A 17279-nucleotide genomic window follows, 5' to 3' on the forward strand; every position below is an offset into this window, starting at 1 on the left:
CACTATAAAACCGTTTTGATAGTTGACAGAGTTTAACTTGTCATTACGGAATCAAAATAATGAAACCCAATTTTTTAACATTCAGGACAACATGTGGTAAAAGGAGCAACTATTTAACTAAAGACAAAAGTGTGAGTGCAGTTGCGCAACCAAACAAATTTTTCATCTCTGCAGGTTCTGAATCCACCAGGAGATGGAGCTGTTGGATTTCCACCTTATCTCAATCATAGCAGTTAGTCCTCAACAAAGATGTGTTTGAAGTTAAGACAAATATATCTGACCTTTGACCTCCAGGACCAGCTCAGGTTTGAGGTGAGAGTGCACCAGGCCATCCGGGGTGATATTCCACAGCTGGTTGTCTTTGCCTCTCTCCGGGGAAACACAAAGTCTGCTGCCCGCCATCACCACACTGCCTGAGGTCTCCAGGCAACTGTCCTCCACCAGCTGGAGACATGATGAAGACGCATTACTGAGTATTGGTTCATTTCAATCTTAAAGAGCAGTTTAACCAATCATTATATTGTGGCCAACTGGTAGCCATCATAATCTACAAAGACAACTACTGCACTTCTCCAAGCCATTCTTTCTTTTGTTATTTTATTATTTATTTAAAAGACAAACTCTAAACAACAAAGCTCTCACACGGTGCATTCCACTGATGCCTCCGCCTTAGCAGCAACATTCCCCTACATGTGTTACTTCATAATCGAAAATATTTATTAATGTATATGTGTCCCATTGCTTTATTTTCCACCAAACTAGCGGACATAATGGGAATGCATGTTTTTTTTTCCTCCATAGTGTCTTTATCACAACCTTTTTTAAATGTATGGTGTTAACTAAATTAACAGTGCCAGAGAGAGTACTACAGCTTCTGCAGAAACTTAACAGGTAAATCATAGACTTTTAAGGCCATCCTACCATAGATGAAACACTTTTGATTATACTGTATGTTTTATGGCTATTGTTTGTATTTTAGAGCCATAATATCATAATATCACTGAATAATTTTGAAGCAAATCAGTAAAGTTGTCTGTTGTCCCTGTGAACTTCAGTAGAGTCTGTACAGAGAGGATGATTTGCTGTAACCCCTGACCAGTTTTTAAGCAGTTTTGCTTGGTGTTGGTATAGTGCTGTACCTTGCAGGTAAGCAGCCCATCCCGATAGAGCCAGACCTGCTCTACCCCTCCTGTCTCCTCCACAGCCTGAACCCTCATCAGCTTGATGTCGTCCAAAGTTCCTGTCAGGGACATCACACATCCCGTCTTCCTGTTCCGCAGACGGAAGTACAGCGGCTTCTGTTGGAGGGAAACGTGGAAAAGGTTTGATTTGATCCATGAATAAATAGTAATTTACAGAGAGATGTGTTACTTTTTTTTTTTAATATAAATCTGACAGTGTTTTATTTGGTATTTCATTTATCATACATTCCTCCTTTTTATTTTCTCCATTAAGCCATCGACCTGTCTCTTGGATCCCATCCTCACCTCAAATAGGCTGCTCAAAGAAGTTTAACCCTTAGCACTCCCTTTTTATTAACAGGATATGAACCAAAGTCCTTTCAAAGTAGCTGTAATTAAGCCTCTTCTTAAAAAGCCCACTCGCAATTTATATATATAATTAATAGTGTATTTGAGGATTTTTTTGCTATAGTACACAGCCTAGAGACTGAAAACTACAAATGACCTTCTAATTGCATCAGATAAAGGACTTGTCTCTGTGCTTTTCTTGTTAGATCTTAATGCTGCATTCAATACCATTGACCATCACATCCTATTACAGAGACCTGAATGTTTAATTGGCATTAAAGGAACTGAAAGACCTTCTCTATATGAAAAGTGCTGTGAGATAATGTCTGCTGTGAACTGGTGCTGTATAAAAAAAATGTAATTGAATGTAAGAACCGAAATGAACTTATGGAATGAGACTACGTCATACAACAATTTGTGACGGGCCCATGTCCCTTCTTCCATACCTGGAGTAATGGACGTAGGGATCCTATTCGCTGCCAGCCACTGAACTTGCACAAATCGCCCACTTCACCTGGCTGGAGAAGCAGCTGTCGACCACAGTAGTTACTGCCTTCATACAACACCCACCTGGGGAGAAGACAGGCAGCCATGTGTGTTAGTTCAGCTTCACAAATTTGCAACGAACAGTCTGAGGTTATGAGTTCCCATCATTTAAGAAACCTCTTCTGGAATATGATGTTTAAAATTTTGGTTAAGTTGATTTTTGAAGTTTGGCTAAAGGGTAAAGTGCTGGTTTAAATATGTTGAAGTTAAAGAAAATCAACATTTTGTGTGTTACTCAGACATTCAAAATGCTACAATGTATCCAGACTAGTATAAAACATTAATACCTTTAATTTTGTTGTATTTGTGTATTTTATGACCTTTCAGTCAAGTTAGGATTAATTTGCAGGTTTTGACTGCTAGTGATGTCTCTACTAATTAGTTTGAATTTAGATTACAGGCCGTGCCTTTAAATATACCAAAAACATAAGGTAATGGAGATTTTAAAGTAGTGACATACATTCCTCCCTCCACCACCAGGGAGCGTATGTGTGCATCCAGGCCTGCCTGCTGAAGGTTCACGTCTCCATTTGTCAACACCACTCTGCGACCTCTACAGCCCACCTTACTGAACAAGATGATGGAGGGCAGAGAAAGCTCCTGAACAAGAAAACCAGAGGGTTTAATTCATCATTAGCCTCATCCACAGAGTCTTACAATGATTCCTTTATCACCAACAAGGCAGAGTGAGCACCACAAACGACCCAAATGTAGCCTTACATAGACACACATAGACAGAACTCACATGTGCAGCGGTCTGGATGGAGCGGATGGTAGAGTCTGATGACAGGAAGCCCATAGCCTCTGTGTTGGGGTATTCTCCCTCCTCCAACACATACATGTTCGCTGTGAACTGGGCTCCCTCATACGCCACCCACCTGACACAGAAAGACACACATACACACATTATTGTTGTGACATTGTTCTTCAATTTTGCTGATAACTCTCATTAACTCATCTTTAAAATCCCTTTTTATCACACTACTTTATACACTCAACTCCCTGGCACATACTTTACCTGGCACTTTGGTAAGGTAGGTTGTTTGTTATTGTCACTGAAAGGTGAAACATGGCTCCCCCATGTGTTGCTGAGTTTATTCAGTGTTTCTAAATGGGTGTATTAGAACCAAGGGCTGTCACATTCCTCCCTCTCATGTGAAATCAAAAAATGTAAATGAACTTAAAAAAGAGATTTTAATTTGGCACAGGCACCTTTTTTTTGTTAGCTTGGTGCCAAATAAATACAGTATTAGTTTTTCAGCCAGTCATGCCTTATCTCTTATATCGACAATGTCACTGACAGTTCCACGCGGTGTTTAGTGCCAGTTCATCTGTGCCTACCTGCCAGCCAGCACCTTACAGGACCTGGGTATGAAATCCTCATCTAGAGCTGCTGCGCTGTCCTCCAGAGCCACCAGCCTTCCCTGGAAGTCTGGCTCAGAATACAGCTGCACCTATAACACACATCCAAACAGAACTTAATGACCCAGCAGGAACAGACAACCAAGATGGTTGAAGAAATATGGGTTAATTCATTTTATATAAAACCTTGAATGGAGGGATGATACCTTAAATTTTGTTGTTCCCATCAGTGTGTCCTATAGAACAAACAGGAGGGAGGTATTAACATTAGCTTTGTCATTCATATAAAAAATGGTCATGTAGCTGTAGCTGTATTTATTTTAAAAGCTTAAATGATTCTAGGATTCATTTCTTACATGGAAAACAGGCTGTATGGATGAGATCTTGAAGTCCTGGGCTCCCCAGTCCTCTGGGCTTGCATACAGGCCTGTCTCTAAGACATAGAGCTCTCCGCTGAATCCAGGCTTCTCAAATGCCACCCACCTGCCAGGGACACAAAAACATCATGCAAAGCACCACAGCGACTGAGTAACTCATCACAACTGATTCATTAAAGACAGATGCAAGTAAGGCTCTGATTAAATCACTGTACTGAACTGCTACCATTATAAAAAGATAAGCCCATGCCTCTAAGAGGTTGTAAAATGATTCAGCAGACGAAGCAGATGTAAAGCAAACAGAGGAATGTTACATGAGGGTGGTGATAAAGGTTCAACAAATCCACTCATTCACCAAATGGTCAGTTGGCTGATTGACAAAAATATGTTAACTAAAAAATGTGTGCCATGCTTTAAAGGTATTATTTAAGATTCAGCTCAGACTTAAAAATGTATTTCAGTATGTAGCGTACTTGGATCATTTTCTTTGCTGAAGCTTCTAAAAGAAGCTTGTTCTCTGTTGTTGATCTCTAATAGTAACTAACCATTCTTCTTATTCACAACCTCAGTGTAAATCCTTGTCCTCAAGTGATGGAAACAGTCTTTTTTCCTTTGTCAAACCTGATCTAATAATTACCCAAATGGATCAGTCACACTAGATTATTCACACTGTAATTGTAACCTCTAGGGCTGTTTGTGTGCACGTGTGCATTTTTGTGTGTACGGTAACAGAACGCTTAGTCACGTCTGGAAGGTGAGAAGCACACGTCCAAACACCATAAGGGTGTGGACATCGCAGAGTCAAACTGTTTCCCTCCCTCCTTATGAATTTTAACTTTGTGAGTTTTCTATTTGACTTACACTCCACCCATGACTTTGGCAGACTGAGTTTTGACACCGTAGCCGACATCCTCCATGTTGAAGACAGGAACCATCAAGTCCACGTTGAGCCCCAGCTCATCACAGTGCCGCTCAGTGAACAGTTTAATATGGGGGGACAGGAAATCCTTGGGAAGAAAAAAACACATTAAGAAAATCAGAAAGTGAAAAGCCAATTCTCGGGCCGACTGGGAACTGTTTAAATGAACAGTGAACTCATTCAGAGCAATCAGTGCTTAGTGCCACAGATGGAAACAAGAAATCTTGCAGATTATCATTTCAATATGTCAATAATGTTGCTGGTGATACTTACTGTGCGTACAGGCCGGAGTGACAGGAGCCCGTCCTCAGATCCTCCCCAGTCACTGAAGTGAGGATACTCCCCCTCCTCCAGGATGTACTGCTGGCCTTCGAAGTCTGCCTCTTGATAGCCCACCCAGCTACAAGGACAAAAGAGAGAAATACTACTAACTAACTATCATAAACACATTTTTTTGCACACATAATGGTAGATTTCTTTTGTACTTTTATTTGAGTCTTATTTTATTTTAAGAAAAAAAAAAACCCTAATGGTTGGCTGCCTGCCAAACAAAAGCGTTGGCCGATGATGATGATCACACCCCTGCATCTACTAACTCAAACACATACTTACAGACCACCGAGTATCTTTATAGACCCCACTGCAGACAATGTCTTCTTCTTGTCGTCCGGTTTGCCTGTTTTTTCCTCTCCCGGTTCTTCTTGCAAGTTGTACACATCACTGTCGACCTCTATGCACTCTCCGTCAAAGTTGGGCTTCTCAAACACCAAGGCCTGGGTGAGAGAAGGACAGGAAGGAGTTATAGCTGAGCCTTAGCTGTAAACGCAGGCCTTAAATGTGTGTCTGTGTGTGTGTGTGTGTGTGAGTGCCCGTATATGTGTTTATGACTCATTTCTGTCCTAAGGTACAATAGAATGCTATTCATTCCACAATGAAGGATGACAAATGGCAGTGTACCATATACTCTTGACATACAGTATCTCATATCTGTCAGTCAGGTGATAAGATACACAGGGCAGAGTATAGTCTGTGGGCCAAGACCTGTTAGCATACACACACAAGAAGTGATTGGATATACTCTTCATTTAAACACTGTTGCAGCTTTAGTTCTGCCTGCTTGAACAAAAATCTGACCATTATGTTTGATCCCTGTAGGGAATCAGGAAAAGAAGAACTTTCTTTAAAACAGCAGATATTGACAGATGCAATAAATGTGATATGCAAAACACACCTTTAATTCATTAGGATGATCCACCCTAATTAGTCCCTGTAATGAAGAGACACATATTTGTCAGACAAAGACAATTGACAAAATGAGTGAAAACAAATATCCATATTTTATGTGCTATACCATTCGGAGGGGTCTGAGAGACCCGATGAAGGGCTCAGGGAAACCCCAGGCCTCTGGGCAGGGATACTCCCCCACCTCCAGCACTCCTACAAAGCCTTCAAACCCTGGATCAGTGTACACCAGCCAGCTAAAGACCAAACCGACACACATAAAAGACACCAATATTAAAATATTGTGAATCACCGCAAACATGAGAAGTCCTTGAGCATACAGTCATAAATATGCACAAGAAATAATAGCCTGATGGGTCTGGTCTTATATGGAGATTGGCTGAGGACAAATACACACACACACACAACCAAACACATGACCCCCTTCAGGCTTACACCTGGTGGAGATAATGAAGGGACTAAATGCTGTACTTTCACTCTCTATGACAACCACAAGCTGTAGCCTGCAACACGCATTCCTTCACAGACAGAAAACAGACGGTGCACACAGACTTGTGAGCTTTAAACTAGTGGTTAGTAGCGTAGTTGTCTCTAAAAATGTAACTGAAAGATGTTTCTATAATGCAACATTTACATATAGTCCATGTTACTTTAAATGACACAAAATAACTTTTGAGGTCAACAAGTGTGAGGTGAACTTACACTCCAGAATGGACCTTAATGGAGCCAGTGGTCTGTGGAATCCCATAGGAGCCAATCTCTACAGTGTCGTCACAGTAAGACGACATCCTCCCCAACCCATTCACCTCTGCAAACAGGTCAATTCGGGGTATGCTGTAATCCTATAGAACGCAAAATAAAAATAAAATTGCATGAGGGGTGTGTGTTTATGACACATTACTTTGAGTATTATAAACGTTTGATTAAAATCAGAAATTGACTCAAAATAATAACTAAAGTATAAAACTAAGTAAGCAAGGAGAAGGTTAGATAACCAAAGCTATTTGGAATCCCACGGGAACTATATGAACCCCAGGATTAATAAAACAAAATTACAGGACATATAACAATGACATAATAATAATAACATAGGACTAGGCAACGTACCCTAACTGCCAATCGGAGAGAACCTATGACCACAGGTGCTGTAGGTACAGGCTGACCCTTCTGATCTAGTGTCGTTGGAGTTTCCTCCTCTGCCCACATATTCACTATGTGCTCTGTGGGACCTTCCTCAAGGGCAATGACACGACCCTGGAAGCCAGGTTTTTCATAGAGGAGCCAGCTAAAGACAAAGAAAATGATATCATAAAAAAATCTTAACTTTTTCTTTATGGATAGCTAAAGGGGGGTAATTAGTAAATGGCTTTTATGATCATCATCATTCATATTAAACCTGCAGGGACTTAGACTAGCACAAAGACCCTTACCATCCTCTGATGACTCTGACTGAGATAACAGGGGACAGCTTCATTGTGGTGGCATCCTCTACATCACTGTAGAGTTCAAACGTTTCCCCTTCAAACTGAGCTTGTTCATGGATGACAATCTGGATGGAAAAAAATAATTTCATTAAAATATGTTGCAACAAAAAAATTTATTATTAACATAGTCTAAAATGCAAGTAAATAACATTTAATCATACCTTTCCAGGCCTTTTGTGGAACCCTCTTACTGCAGGTATCTAAAAGAAAATGTAATATTGTTAATCTTAGCTTGAACCAGTTCTTTAAAAAAGATGTCAGCCCTCCAAACAGTAGAGCTAACTCGTTAGCCTCTTCAGAGTCAAATTATTTCTAGAAATAAGAAACTTTTCTAATCACTACCAAATGTGTTGATATTCATTTGTTTTAAAGTAAACATTATTTAACACTATTAATTATATAAAAGTGGATAACAGTACAATAATGTTTACATACAAGTTTGTCAAGTTTTGTACCCATCTACTATCTATTTACATCTACTATATATTCAAAGTATTTATTCATTACTTTTAGATAACTATTTCAACTGTGTGTAGTCATTACATTAATCCTTTACTTCACCGATCTAACAATGTATCTATTACATACATTACCTTATCCAACTCCAGAAGTACCCTGGGGTACAATCACTGAGGTAGAATATACATTTTGATTAAAAGGAACCAAAATAATGGTCTTGTAATGCCAATGGTCTTAAAGGAAGAGAAATGAACACATGCTGTACAGCAAGTATTAAATGTGTCTGTGTTCATCTCAACACAAACGTGTGTTTTTTGCATTTTTCTGCTTTATTTGCATAGTGATGCAAATATCTTATTGTGATGTGAAAGTGGAGCATTAGCTGAAAACTCCAGACTGAGGACATGCTCCTTTTTCCTGCCCTCACCTGCTAACGATTCATGACTTGTTGCAACAGCACCACAAAACACAAGAACAGGATATTTAACTGAGACACATTACCATGGAAATAAACTAGGAAATATCAATGCTTTGTGGAACAGCCCAGCAGGTCATAACCCATTCCTGCCTTGGGCTGTTCATTATCTAGATTGCTAGTAATAACCAGTGAAAGAATTATTACACAATTAGTGAAGCTCTTCCTTAAATTTAGGAATGAAATTCCTACCTTAGTCTTAGACGTAGAAAGTCCATTTTGAGAAGTATGCTGGCTGGAGTTGCTGGTTGGACGCACACCTACAGGGTCTTTCAGGCCCACATCCACATTAGGTACTCCTGCTACTGAGGCCTTGTCCATCACAGTACTCCTCTCGGGATTTAGTTTAGTTTCAGACGTCTGTGTAGAGCCCTGGGAGGCCTCAGACCCTCTTTTGTTCTTCTTGAGATATTTCTCTAAATGATCGGGCAGCTTTATCTCAGTGAACAAGGGCAAAGGAGGAGGAGAGGAGGGACTGAGTGCTGACTCACCCACAAGCGGGCCTTGGTCTCTACCTTTCACTCCCTCCTTATCTGCTTCAGCGCCAGGCAGAGGTGAATCAACAACTCCCTGCTTTTCAAGCGAGGGCAAGTCCTGTTGTTGATTAGATGAACGTGTGCTATTTGAGGCGGAGATAGCTTCCTCTTTGGTCTTCCTGGAGGATCGAGGGGAGTTCAGTAAGCTGGAGAGGATGGACATCCTTTCAAGTCGTGATGTCAGCTTTCCAGGCTCTTCTCCATTGTTTTGTCCCTGTTCTTTTTCTGCTTCAATATGTGTCCCCTCTTTGACTCCATCTTTTCCTTCCATCTCATCAAGGGATTTCATTTGGTCTCTAGTTGTGTGCATGGCATTATCGTGTGTACGTTTTCCTACCCTAGTCTCTGCTTTTTGTTTAATTAACATAGCTGGGGAAGGATCCCTTAAACCTTTGCTGTTTTTTCTTAAACCGAACTGGAATTCCTCCGGATCAAACGTTCTCTCAAAATGATCCTCCTTTATGGCCGGCATGGCAAAAGGTGGGGATGAGGACTTTTTACAAATATGCCTCTTTGGAGGTAGTGAGAAAGGAATGCTGCAGTCCTTAACGCTCTTGATAAAATCATCAAAGTCATCAGGCTCAAGAGATTCATCCTCACTGGCTGAGGCATCTAGTCTTCTCTTATGCTCCTTCTTCTTCTGTTTTTGATGATGTTCAACATCTAACCAGCTAGATGGAGATTCCTTCTTTGTCTCAGGACTTTGAGATGGAGAGGATGGTTTCGCTGTAGCAGCGAGAGACATGCTACCATTGGTTGTTGGCTTTGCAGGCTTTTGTGGATCACTGACATTTCTGGTTTTCTCTTCTCCTAAAGTCTGCAGTTCCTGTTTTAACACACTATCTGTTTTAGTTTTTTCTTTGGTGCCTTCATCATTCTTTGGAGCATTACAACTTTTAAGTACTTTATATGGAACAACAGTGGGTGTGTCTTTCTGTTGTCCAACACCTTTTTTGCTAGATGTGTCTTTTACAAAAATGGGTTCCAACTCCTGCTTAGCACCTATTTTTGATGCCTTCATCAGCTGATCATCATGCTTTGTCACTTCACTACCCTCTTTAATGAGGTTTTTCTGTTCCTTTTTCTTAGCAGTCTCATTGCATGCTTTTTCAGTTATGAAAACAACAGAATTAGCATTTGGGGCATTGAAATCTGTGGATTGATCAATGTTTTCCTCTGGTTTTGACATCTCCACATATTCGTCTTTGACAATTGAAGGCTTCTGGTCCTTTTGGGTGCTTATTTCAGACTTTGCATTCTCAATTACAATCTCATTCAATAAACTCTTCATTGATGAATCCTTTGTTTCCGTCTTCTCATGACCTCCCTCAGCACTCTGAGTTTTGGTGCTTGCCACCTTTAGCTTTTGAATTTGGCTTTCTGATTCCTTCTCTGGAACGTCTGTTCTTACTGTTTCTGGTTCCTGTTTGAGGTCAGTATTTAGAGGTTTGGATTCTGTTGACTTAGGTTTGTCTGGTTTTGTTACATCCTCATGTTGAATAACAGTTGTTGACTTCTGGTCCGGTTGGTTGCTAACTTCAGAGTTAGCCGTCGCAACTCCAATCTCATTTGGTAAAGTCTTCCTGGATGAATCTTTTCTTTCCCTCTCTACTTTAGTCCCTTCAGCACTCTGAGTTTTGGTGCTTGCCACCTTTAGCTTTTGAATTTGGCTTTCTGATTCCTTCTCTGGAACGTCTGTTCTTACTGTTTCTGGTTCCTGTTTGAGGTCAGTATTTAGAGGTTTGGATTCTGTTGACTTAGGTTTGTCTGGTTTTGTTACATCCTCATGTTGAATAACAGTTGTGGACTTCTGGTCCGGTTGGTTGCTAACTTCAGAGTTAGCCGTCGCAACTCCAGTCTCATTTGGTAAAGTCTTCCTGGATGGATCCTTTGTTTCCCTCTCTACTTTAGTCCCTTCAGCACTCTGAGTTTTGGTGCTTTTGGATTTTAGACTCTTCTTTACAACATCACTGTGTTTGCCCTCCTGATTTTCTTCGTTGTCCCTAACTTCCTCATCTTTGGTTAGAAATACTTTTTTCACAGTTGACGCCTTCATCTGCTGATCTGTTTCCTTATCGCCACCCTCTGCAGTTTCTTTTAAAAGGAACTCACATTCCTGCTTTGTATCAACAACACTGGCTATATTTTCCCGGACTGCACTTCTTGCTTCCTCTGCCTCTGTCTTCTTCTCTTTCAGGGCATCTGTAACCACCGTCTGTGGTTCCTCCTTTGACTCAGGCTGTACATGTTTTTCATGTGATGATGAATGTGTTGGTTTCTCTGGTTTTGTAATGTCTTTGTCGGCTTTGTCCATAATTGTTATGCCCTTGAGCTCCTCTTTGCAACTGTTCTGTGAGTCAGTGCTTTCCACTGCTGCATCATTCCGCTTTTCATTTGGTTTGGACTCTTTCTTCTGACTTTCAAATTCTCCTGCCAGAAAAAGAGGCTCTTTGTCCAGCTGATTTTCAACATTCTTGGGCGGTTCACAAACACTTACAGTCACTGTGTGAATGTCCAAAGCCTCTGCTGGTTTCCTGCCAACCTCCTCTTTACTTTTCTCTTCTACCTCAAAATCTTTTACGAAATCTCTGCTTAATGGGGGCACTCTATCATTTTCATGAATGATATTTGTGGTTGGATCCTTCAATGACTCCCTTTGTTGCTCTGTTGTGGCCAGGTTAGCATTAACTGAAACAGCAATAGAAGTGGCTGAAAGTACATCTTTTAGCTCTGCATCTTGGTCTTTTGAGGCCAAGTTGGCAGATAGACAATGTCTGGCATTATATTCGTTAGAAATGACCGTATTTGTTTTAAGTGAACCACTATGGGGCATAACACCTTCCTGATCAGAGTGGGTAATTATGTCACAGTGAATGCTTTCAACAGCAACAGGTTTGGCTGACATATCAGTTACATCCTCATGAGCTGGTTTTATTTCCTGAGCAGAATTTGTCTCTGGAAGGCTTTTCTCTTGGATTAAATGTGGTTTTATGTTATTTATTAGCTGGGCTGTCTCTAAAACGTCTGTCTCTTTTACTTCTTCTGGACAAATCTTTGGTGAGAACAGTGTTTCCTGTCCCTGTGTGGTGTTGTCACTTTGAATGGGAGATACATTATCAGATGGAGACTCAGCTCTTGTTTGTTGTTTGGTCTCACACCGTCCACCCTGGCTATCAGCATTATTTACATCAGCAACTGGAGACTGAGATGGACTTGCACTGACAACCACACTGCTAGGCGATACCTCAGGTCCTGGGCCTGTAAGTGAGCTATGGATGTTTGAAATCTCTTTAGTTGTAGGACTGGTTAAGCGCTCCGCTAATTCCTTTGTCTCTTCTTCTTTCACATTGATTTCACTGGTACTGGACTGATTGTTTGTGAGTTTTATTATGTCTTTCCCTGCAAACAGAGACTTGAAATTAAATCTGTCACCACTGGGATTATCAGTCCCTTGTTCTGCTCGGACACTCTCTGATGCTTTGACAGCTGTCTCTGTGTGAGTGTTCTGATTTGAGTCCTCCTGTTCAGGTGTACATGTGCTTGCAGAATTCTGAGTCGGTGAATGTTTTCTGGATTTTACTTTGTTGGAGCCTCTCTCACCTCGAGGAAGCTTGCTTACAGATGACGAGGGATCCGCTGAATCCTTTACCGGATCTTTGTGGTGTTTGATGTTGTCGCTCTGTTTGGAGAGCCTCGAAGAGACAGTTTTCTCTTGCTTGGTGGGAGGTGGAGAGACACACAGGGTGGGTGTGTCACTGTCTTCATGGCTAGTGCTTCTTTTAGAGAGGCGTTTGAATGGCCTTGTTGACAGCATGCTTCCTGTTGGAAACACACGCGCGCACACACACACACACAGTTTAAATATAACAACAACAAAAAATCTCACATGACAATAAATGTCCATACCTAAAAGGAATCGTAAAACGTTTTGAAAATTACCCTTATTTGCTTTCTTGCTAAGATGTAGATAAGAAGCTAAATACCACTTCCACATGTGTACTGTTAATAGAAAGCTGGAGCCAAAACCTAGTGTTTGTGCTAAGCTGAGCTAAACAGCTGCTGACAGTAGCTACATATTTACTGCACAGATATAAGAGCGATATCAATCAGCTCATCTAACTCTCAGCAAGAAAAGCAAATGAGCTGAAACTATGCCATTAACACACAAACCTTTTTTAAACCTCAAGTCAACTTTCACTCAATGAGTTTGTTAAAATGAGTTTGTTAAAATGTAAACAGTCCTGGAGCTGCCGGATTTACTCTCTAGCATACAACGTGTTGTTGTGATCGGTGTCTTACCTTTCTTGGGACTTTCAGAGAGCGGGGGTGGTGACTCACTACCAGGTCTCTCACCAGGAGTTACTTCTATCTGCTCTGGGCTCTGCTTCTGGACTGTATTGGGTCTGATGGAGTCTGTCTGACTAGATGTAATTTTTTTATAGTTTATTCCACTTTGAGTTATCTCATCCTTCCCCTTTCTTGTCGGAGATGAAATGGGCAACCGACTCTTCGATGCCAGGGAGGTATTACTCTCCAGGTGACTTTGCCCTTGTTTTTTGACATCCGGGCTCTCCCTGTCAGTTGGGTGTTCTGTTTTAATACTATGCTCCTTGTGGTCTTTCTCCATGCCATTTACCAGGCTTATAGAGTCACTGGGCGCATCTGATGTTTCTTTAATAGCCTTAGTTCCTGTCTTGTGTGTTGTTTTTGTGGGAGAAATTTCTCCTGATAGGGCTCTTCTTCCCTTGGCTTCTTCAAAACTTGGTTTCCTGCCAGCTTTGGTTGTAGTTACTGGAGATTTCAAAGATTCTTTGGTTTTGGGTTGTTTCTGCAGTTTGGAGGTGGCCACTAACCCAGACGCATCAGTCACTGATGTTTTATCTGGTGTCACTGGTGATTTCACTTCAGCATCTGATGTTGACTTTTTGGGGATTTTAGACTTTGAACCTGTTGCACTTGAGGGGCCACTTGTGTTTTTGTCTTTTAATGTTGGTAACACAGAAGCAGTTTTATCATTGCTATGTTCCCTCTGTAGCGGCAAATCACTGGAAGTTCCCACTTTTGTGCTCTCTGGAGAGGCCTTAGCCTTTGTTGTCACAGTTTTGGCCTTGATGCCAGCTGCTGAGGATGGGCTCCTTGCTCCACTTGCTGTGGTATGCCGACTTTCTGCTGCAGCTGTAACATCTCGTTTAGAGGGTGTAGCCTGGTTAGTCCTTTGGCCTTTTAACCCAGATTCCACCGCTTGTGGCTTTGCTCTGTTCATGTCTGTGGTTGCAGAGAAATCACCTAAGTCAGAGGCCTCTGAGTCTGGTTTTTCTACTAAGGGTTCAGGAGCGTTTGTGTCAGAGTGTGCTGCTGGAAGTGGCTCAAGCTCAGCCACTTTAAATTCCACATTGTTGTTGTTTTGATGGATTAGAAGTCTGAAAGGAGAAGAGACATAAATAGTTTACTTTAATAACAACATACTGTATGGGTCTATAAATAAGGAACAATGAAATGCATCATTTTATTCTCCTGACAGAATGATAAAGTCTCTACATGTGATTTAATATTTTGACATTTTGGGAAATACCCTTACTTTCTTGCCCCAAGTAAGATGAAAACACGGATGCCGCTCTCACATCTGTGTGCTAAATATGTAGCTGGAGCCAGCAGCTGGTTAGCTTAGCTTAGCAAAAAGACCGGAAACAGGGGGAAACAGCTAGCATTGCACATGTGACAAGTGTGAGCACGGTGTCAATTTTCTCATCTTACTCGTAGGAAGAAAGCAAATAAACATTATTTCATTTTTATATTGTGAAGGTTTTGGTGTCTTAAAGTAGTTTAACCTTGAGGTGTAGCATTCCATTTCAAGTTCAAAGGTAACAGAGAAACTACTGTTAAAACCATAGACTGTATATAAAACCCAGAGCTATGTAAAAGAATGCCCCTGCAGCAGTTAGGGTTCGGGTCAAACTATAATTCAGGTGTTTTTCAGGCCATCACCAGCCTGGAGTGCACAGTAACTAAATAAATCATAACATATTACAGAAGTCATTCTTTTGAGAGCAGTCTCTATATGAATGAGGTAAGACATTTTTTCTACAGGCATGTGTCTAAATATAATCATGTCACACTAATATCAAACGGAAGCGTGCAGGCAGTAGTCGCCAGTTGTCAAGTTTTGTAATGGCTAACTTATAGAGGTAGTGAATATACACAGCAAAGTAACACAGCAAGTTGACCTTCATTTCAATTGAAACTTTAAAAAAAGAAAAATACTCCTGGAGTAATTACTACTAGATGTATTGTTTAGTAAGTAACAATGTCTTTCTAGGAATTTTGAGCATAATCTACACAGTACTAGTACTAGTCACTGTTTTTGTATGATTAGATGTTCTGTATATGAATATTTCAGTGCCTCAGTGCATTAGCCTGTATTGTTGTCCTCTGGTACAATGGAGCATGGGAACTCAGAGCTCAGGTTGCATGCAAGCTTAGCTCTCTTTAGCTCCCCTGCTTTCCATTTCTCCCCAGATCAAAGGGACTGTTAAACACTAACCACAGAAAATTAAAATAGAGAGGTACTCACGGTTTCACTTCAGTTGTTTCTGAAGTCTTTGAAACTGAATCTCTGCTGTACTCCTCTACCGTCGGCTCATTCCCATCCAAACTTGGCTCTGGGCTAACGTACACTTTCTGGGCAAAAACCTTGTGTTTTGAAGGCAGATTCACGGTCTTGCGCGTAACACGGATTTCTCTCGATCTGCGTTTCTCCTGAAGTGAACTTTGCTTTGAGTGTGTGCCAGTGTCAGCCTCCTCTGGCTTCGGAAAGGTTGTCTGGAACTCCCCTGTAGTCGGTGCCAAGGAGATGGCAGGTTCTGGAAAGCTGCCACTGGACAGCAAAGTCTCTGAGGGGGTAGAAGGGCTGTCTGCAGTGCCCTGAGCGACTGACTCGTCCTCAGGAATTACTGTGACAGGTATAGCCAGCACGGGAGGCGAGTCTGCTCTTAAGCCCTCCTCCTCTTCTTTCATTATATCCTTCTCCCCCTCCCCCTCCCTCTCCCATTCCTCTTCCTCTCCCAGGTGTGTTTCCACCCATATGGCTTTGTGGAGCTGGACAGGAGAATCACCCCTGGGTACTTGCTCTTTCTCAGCTGCAGGGCTACACGGCGGGGCTACAGTTTCACAAGAGAATATCCGAGCCCTCCTCCTGGCTCCTGAGTTTTCCCTTGCTATATCTGGAGAGTCTCCATCTTCCCGTTGAGTCGTGATGAGGTGTGAGGTGGACGACTGAGAGCCTAAATTTATTCCTCTTATGGCAGTTCTGTGCCCTTTCTCTCCAACTTTCACTGACATGTTCTTTGATCCTATGCTTATAGAGGTTAAGTTAGGTGACTTTGGGCTCTCAGCTGCCTTGGAAAGGGGGGTTTCAAATGTGGACAGTGTGGTTTGGTTAACTGCATTATCCTCACTGGAACCCTCTGTAGTCTTCAGGGTACTTTCTTCCAAACTGACCTGCAGCCTCTTGCTTACCTCCTCCACCACTGACTCTGCAAAGCTTAGTTCTGAACTCAAATCAGCACTTGGATGAGGGGCAGTAGTAGCAAGGTCCAGAGCGGTGGGAGTCACATTCCCAGAATTCATTTCACCGCACACACGCACCTCCCTCACACTGCTTCGGCCACTGCTGTTACTATCTGCGAATGGGAACTCTGCTCCTTCCGTCAGCAAAGAAGCAATGCTTGAGGCGCTGGGACTGGAGCTGTGGCTGACTGTGTCACCGCACCCTGCTCCCCTTTCAGACTCTGCATAACGAGGCCCTGTTAGTTCACTGTCTTTTCGAGAGGGAGTTGGAGTCTTTAGCCCATCATCCTTTTGAGACTGGGGTGAACATGGAGACAAGGGGGACGACGGGGACGTTGCATCAGCTAATGTGTCTGTATGCTTCCTGCTACTACTGCTCTTCTTTCTCTTTGAGTTGAAGAAATTGCTGAGGCGATCAAACATTCCCCTCTTCTCCTCCGAATTCTGAAAGTGGACAGACAAGAAGCAGACAGAAAGATAAATATTGAAGCGAGAGAGCAGCTGCCACATCCTTCTCTCTCTGGCTTTGCTAAAAAAACTGAAGATGAATGAAAACTAAAAGCCATGCTACAGATACATGGTCAAAAGCTAACTGAGAAATACTGACATAATTTACCACACATTTCCCTTGAGCAACTGCAGTTACAAATATATATATATATATCAATATAGTGCGTTGAATGGGTGAGCTGGTAGATTTAATCTACTGACATGGGTTCGAAACCTGGGTGTTCTGTTTATCTTTGTCACAATAGCAACGAAAGCTCTCAGGGATTAATTCATT

The 17279-nt window shown here is 41.7% G+C and overlaps 1 protein-coding gene across 6 annotated transcripts in view; it reads right to left on the reverse strand.

The window, feature by feature from the left end:
* crybg1a (crystallin beta-gamma domain containing 1a) overlaps window positions 1-17279 on the reverse strand; it is a 43213-nt gene that overhangs the window by 803 nt on the left and 25131 nt on the right. For 3 of the 6 annotated variants that reach the window (XM_038728333.1, XM_038728338.1, XM_038728337.1), the window contains 20 exons: window positions 15501-16939; window positions 13229-14349; window positions 8586-12748; window positions 7621-7659; window positions 7406-7524; window positions 7083-7260; window positions 6678-6817; window positions 6085-6211; window positions 5965-6000; window positions 5346-5506; window positions 5007-5133; window positions 4676-4821; window positions 3794-3920; window positions 3644-3673; window positions 3417-3529; window positions 2821-2953; window positions 2536-2675; window positions 1976-2099; window positions 1140-1298; window positions 282-444 (listed from right to left, as the gene is read on the reverse strand). In XM_038728333.1, coding sequence (XP_038584261.1) covers window positions 282-444; window positions 1140-1298; window positions 1976-2099; window positions 2536-2675; window positions 2821-2953; window positions 3417-3529; window positions 3644-3673; window positions 3794-3920; window positions 4676-4821; window positions 5007-5133; window positions 5346-5506; window positions 5965-6000; window positions 6085-6211; window positions 6678-6817; window positions 7083-7260; window positions 7406-7524; window positions 7621-7659; window positions 8586-12748; window positions 13229-14349; window positions 15501-16939 — 8785 coding nt within the window. The remainder of the gene's footprint in view (window positions 1-281; window positions 445-1139; window positions 1299-1975; window positions 2100-2535; window positions 2676-2820; window positions 2954-3416; window positions 3530-3643; window positions 3674-3793; window positions 3921-4675; window positions 4822-5006; window positions 5134-5345; window positions 5507-5964; window positions 6001-6084; window positions 6212-6677; window positions 6818-7082; window positions 7261-7405; window positions 7525-7620; window positions 7660-8585; window positions 12749-13228; window positions 14350-15500; window positions 16940-17279) is intronic. The other 3 variants (XM_038728334.1, XM_038728335.1, XM_038728336.1) reach the window with 3 other exon arrangements.

The sequence above is a fragment of the Micropterus salmoides genome, unplaced genomic scaffold, assembly GCF_014851395.1.
Source record: "Micropterus salmoides isolate LMB-PRFRI ecotype aquatic unplaced genomic scaffold, ASM1485139v1 Ms_hic_scaffold_19, whole genome shotgun sequence".
NCBI classification, from domain to species: Eukaryota; Metazoa; Chordata; class Actinopteri; order Centrarchiformes; family Centrarchidae; genus Micropterus; species Micropterus salmoides.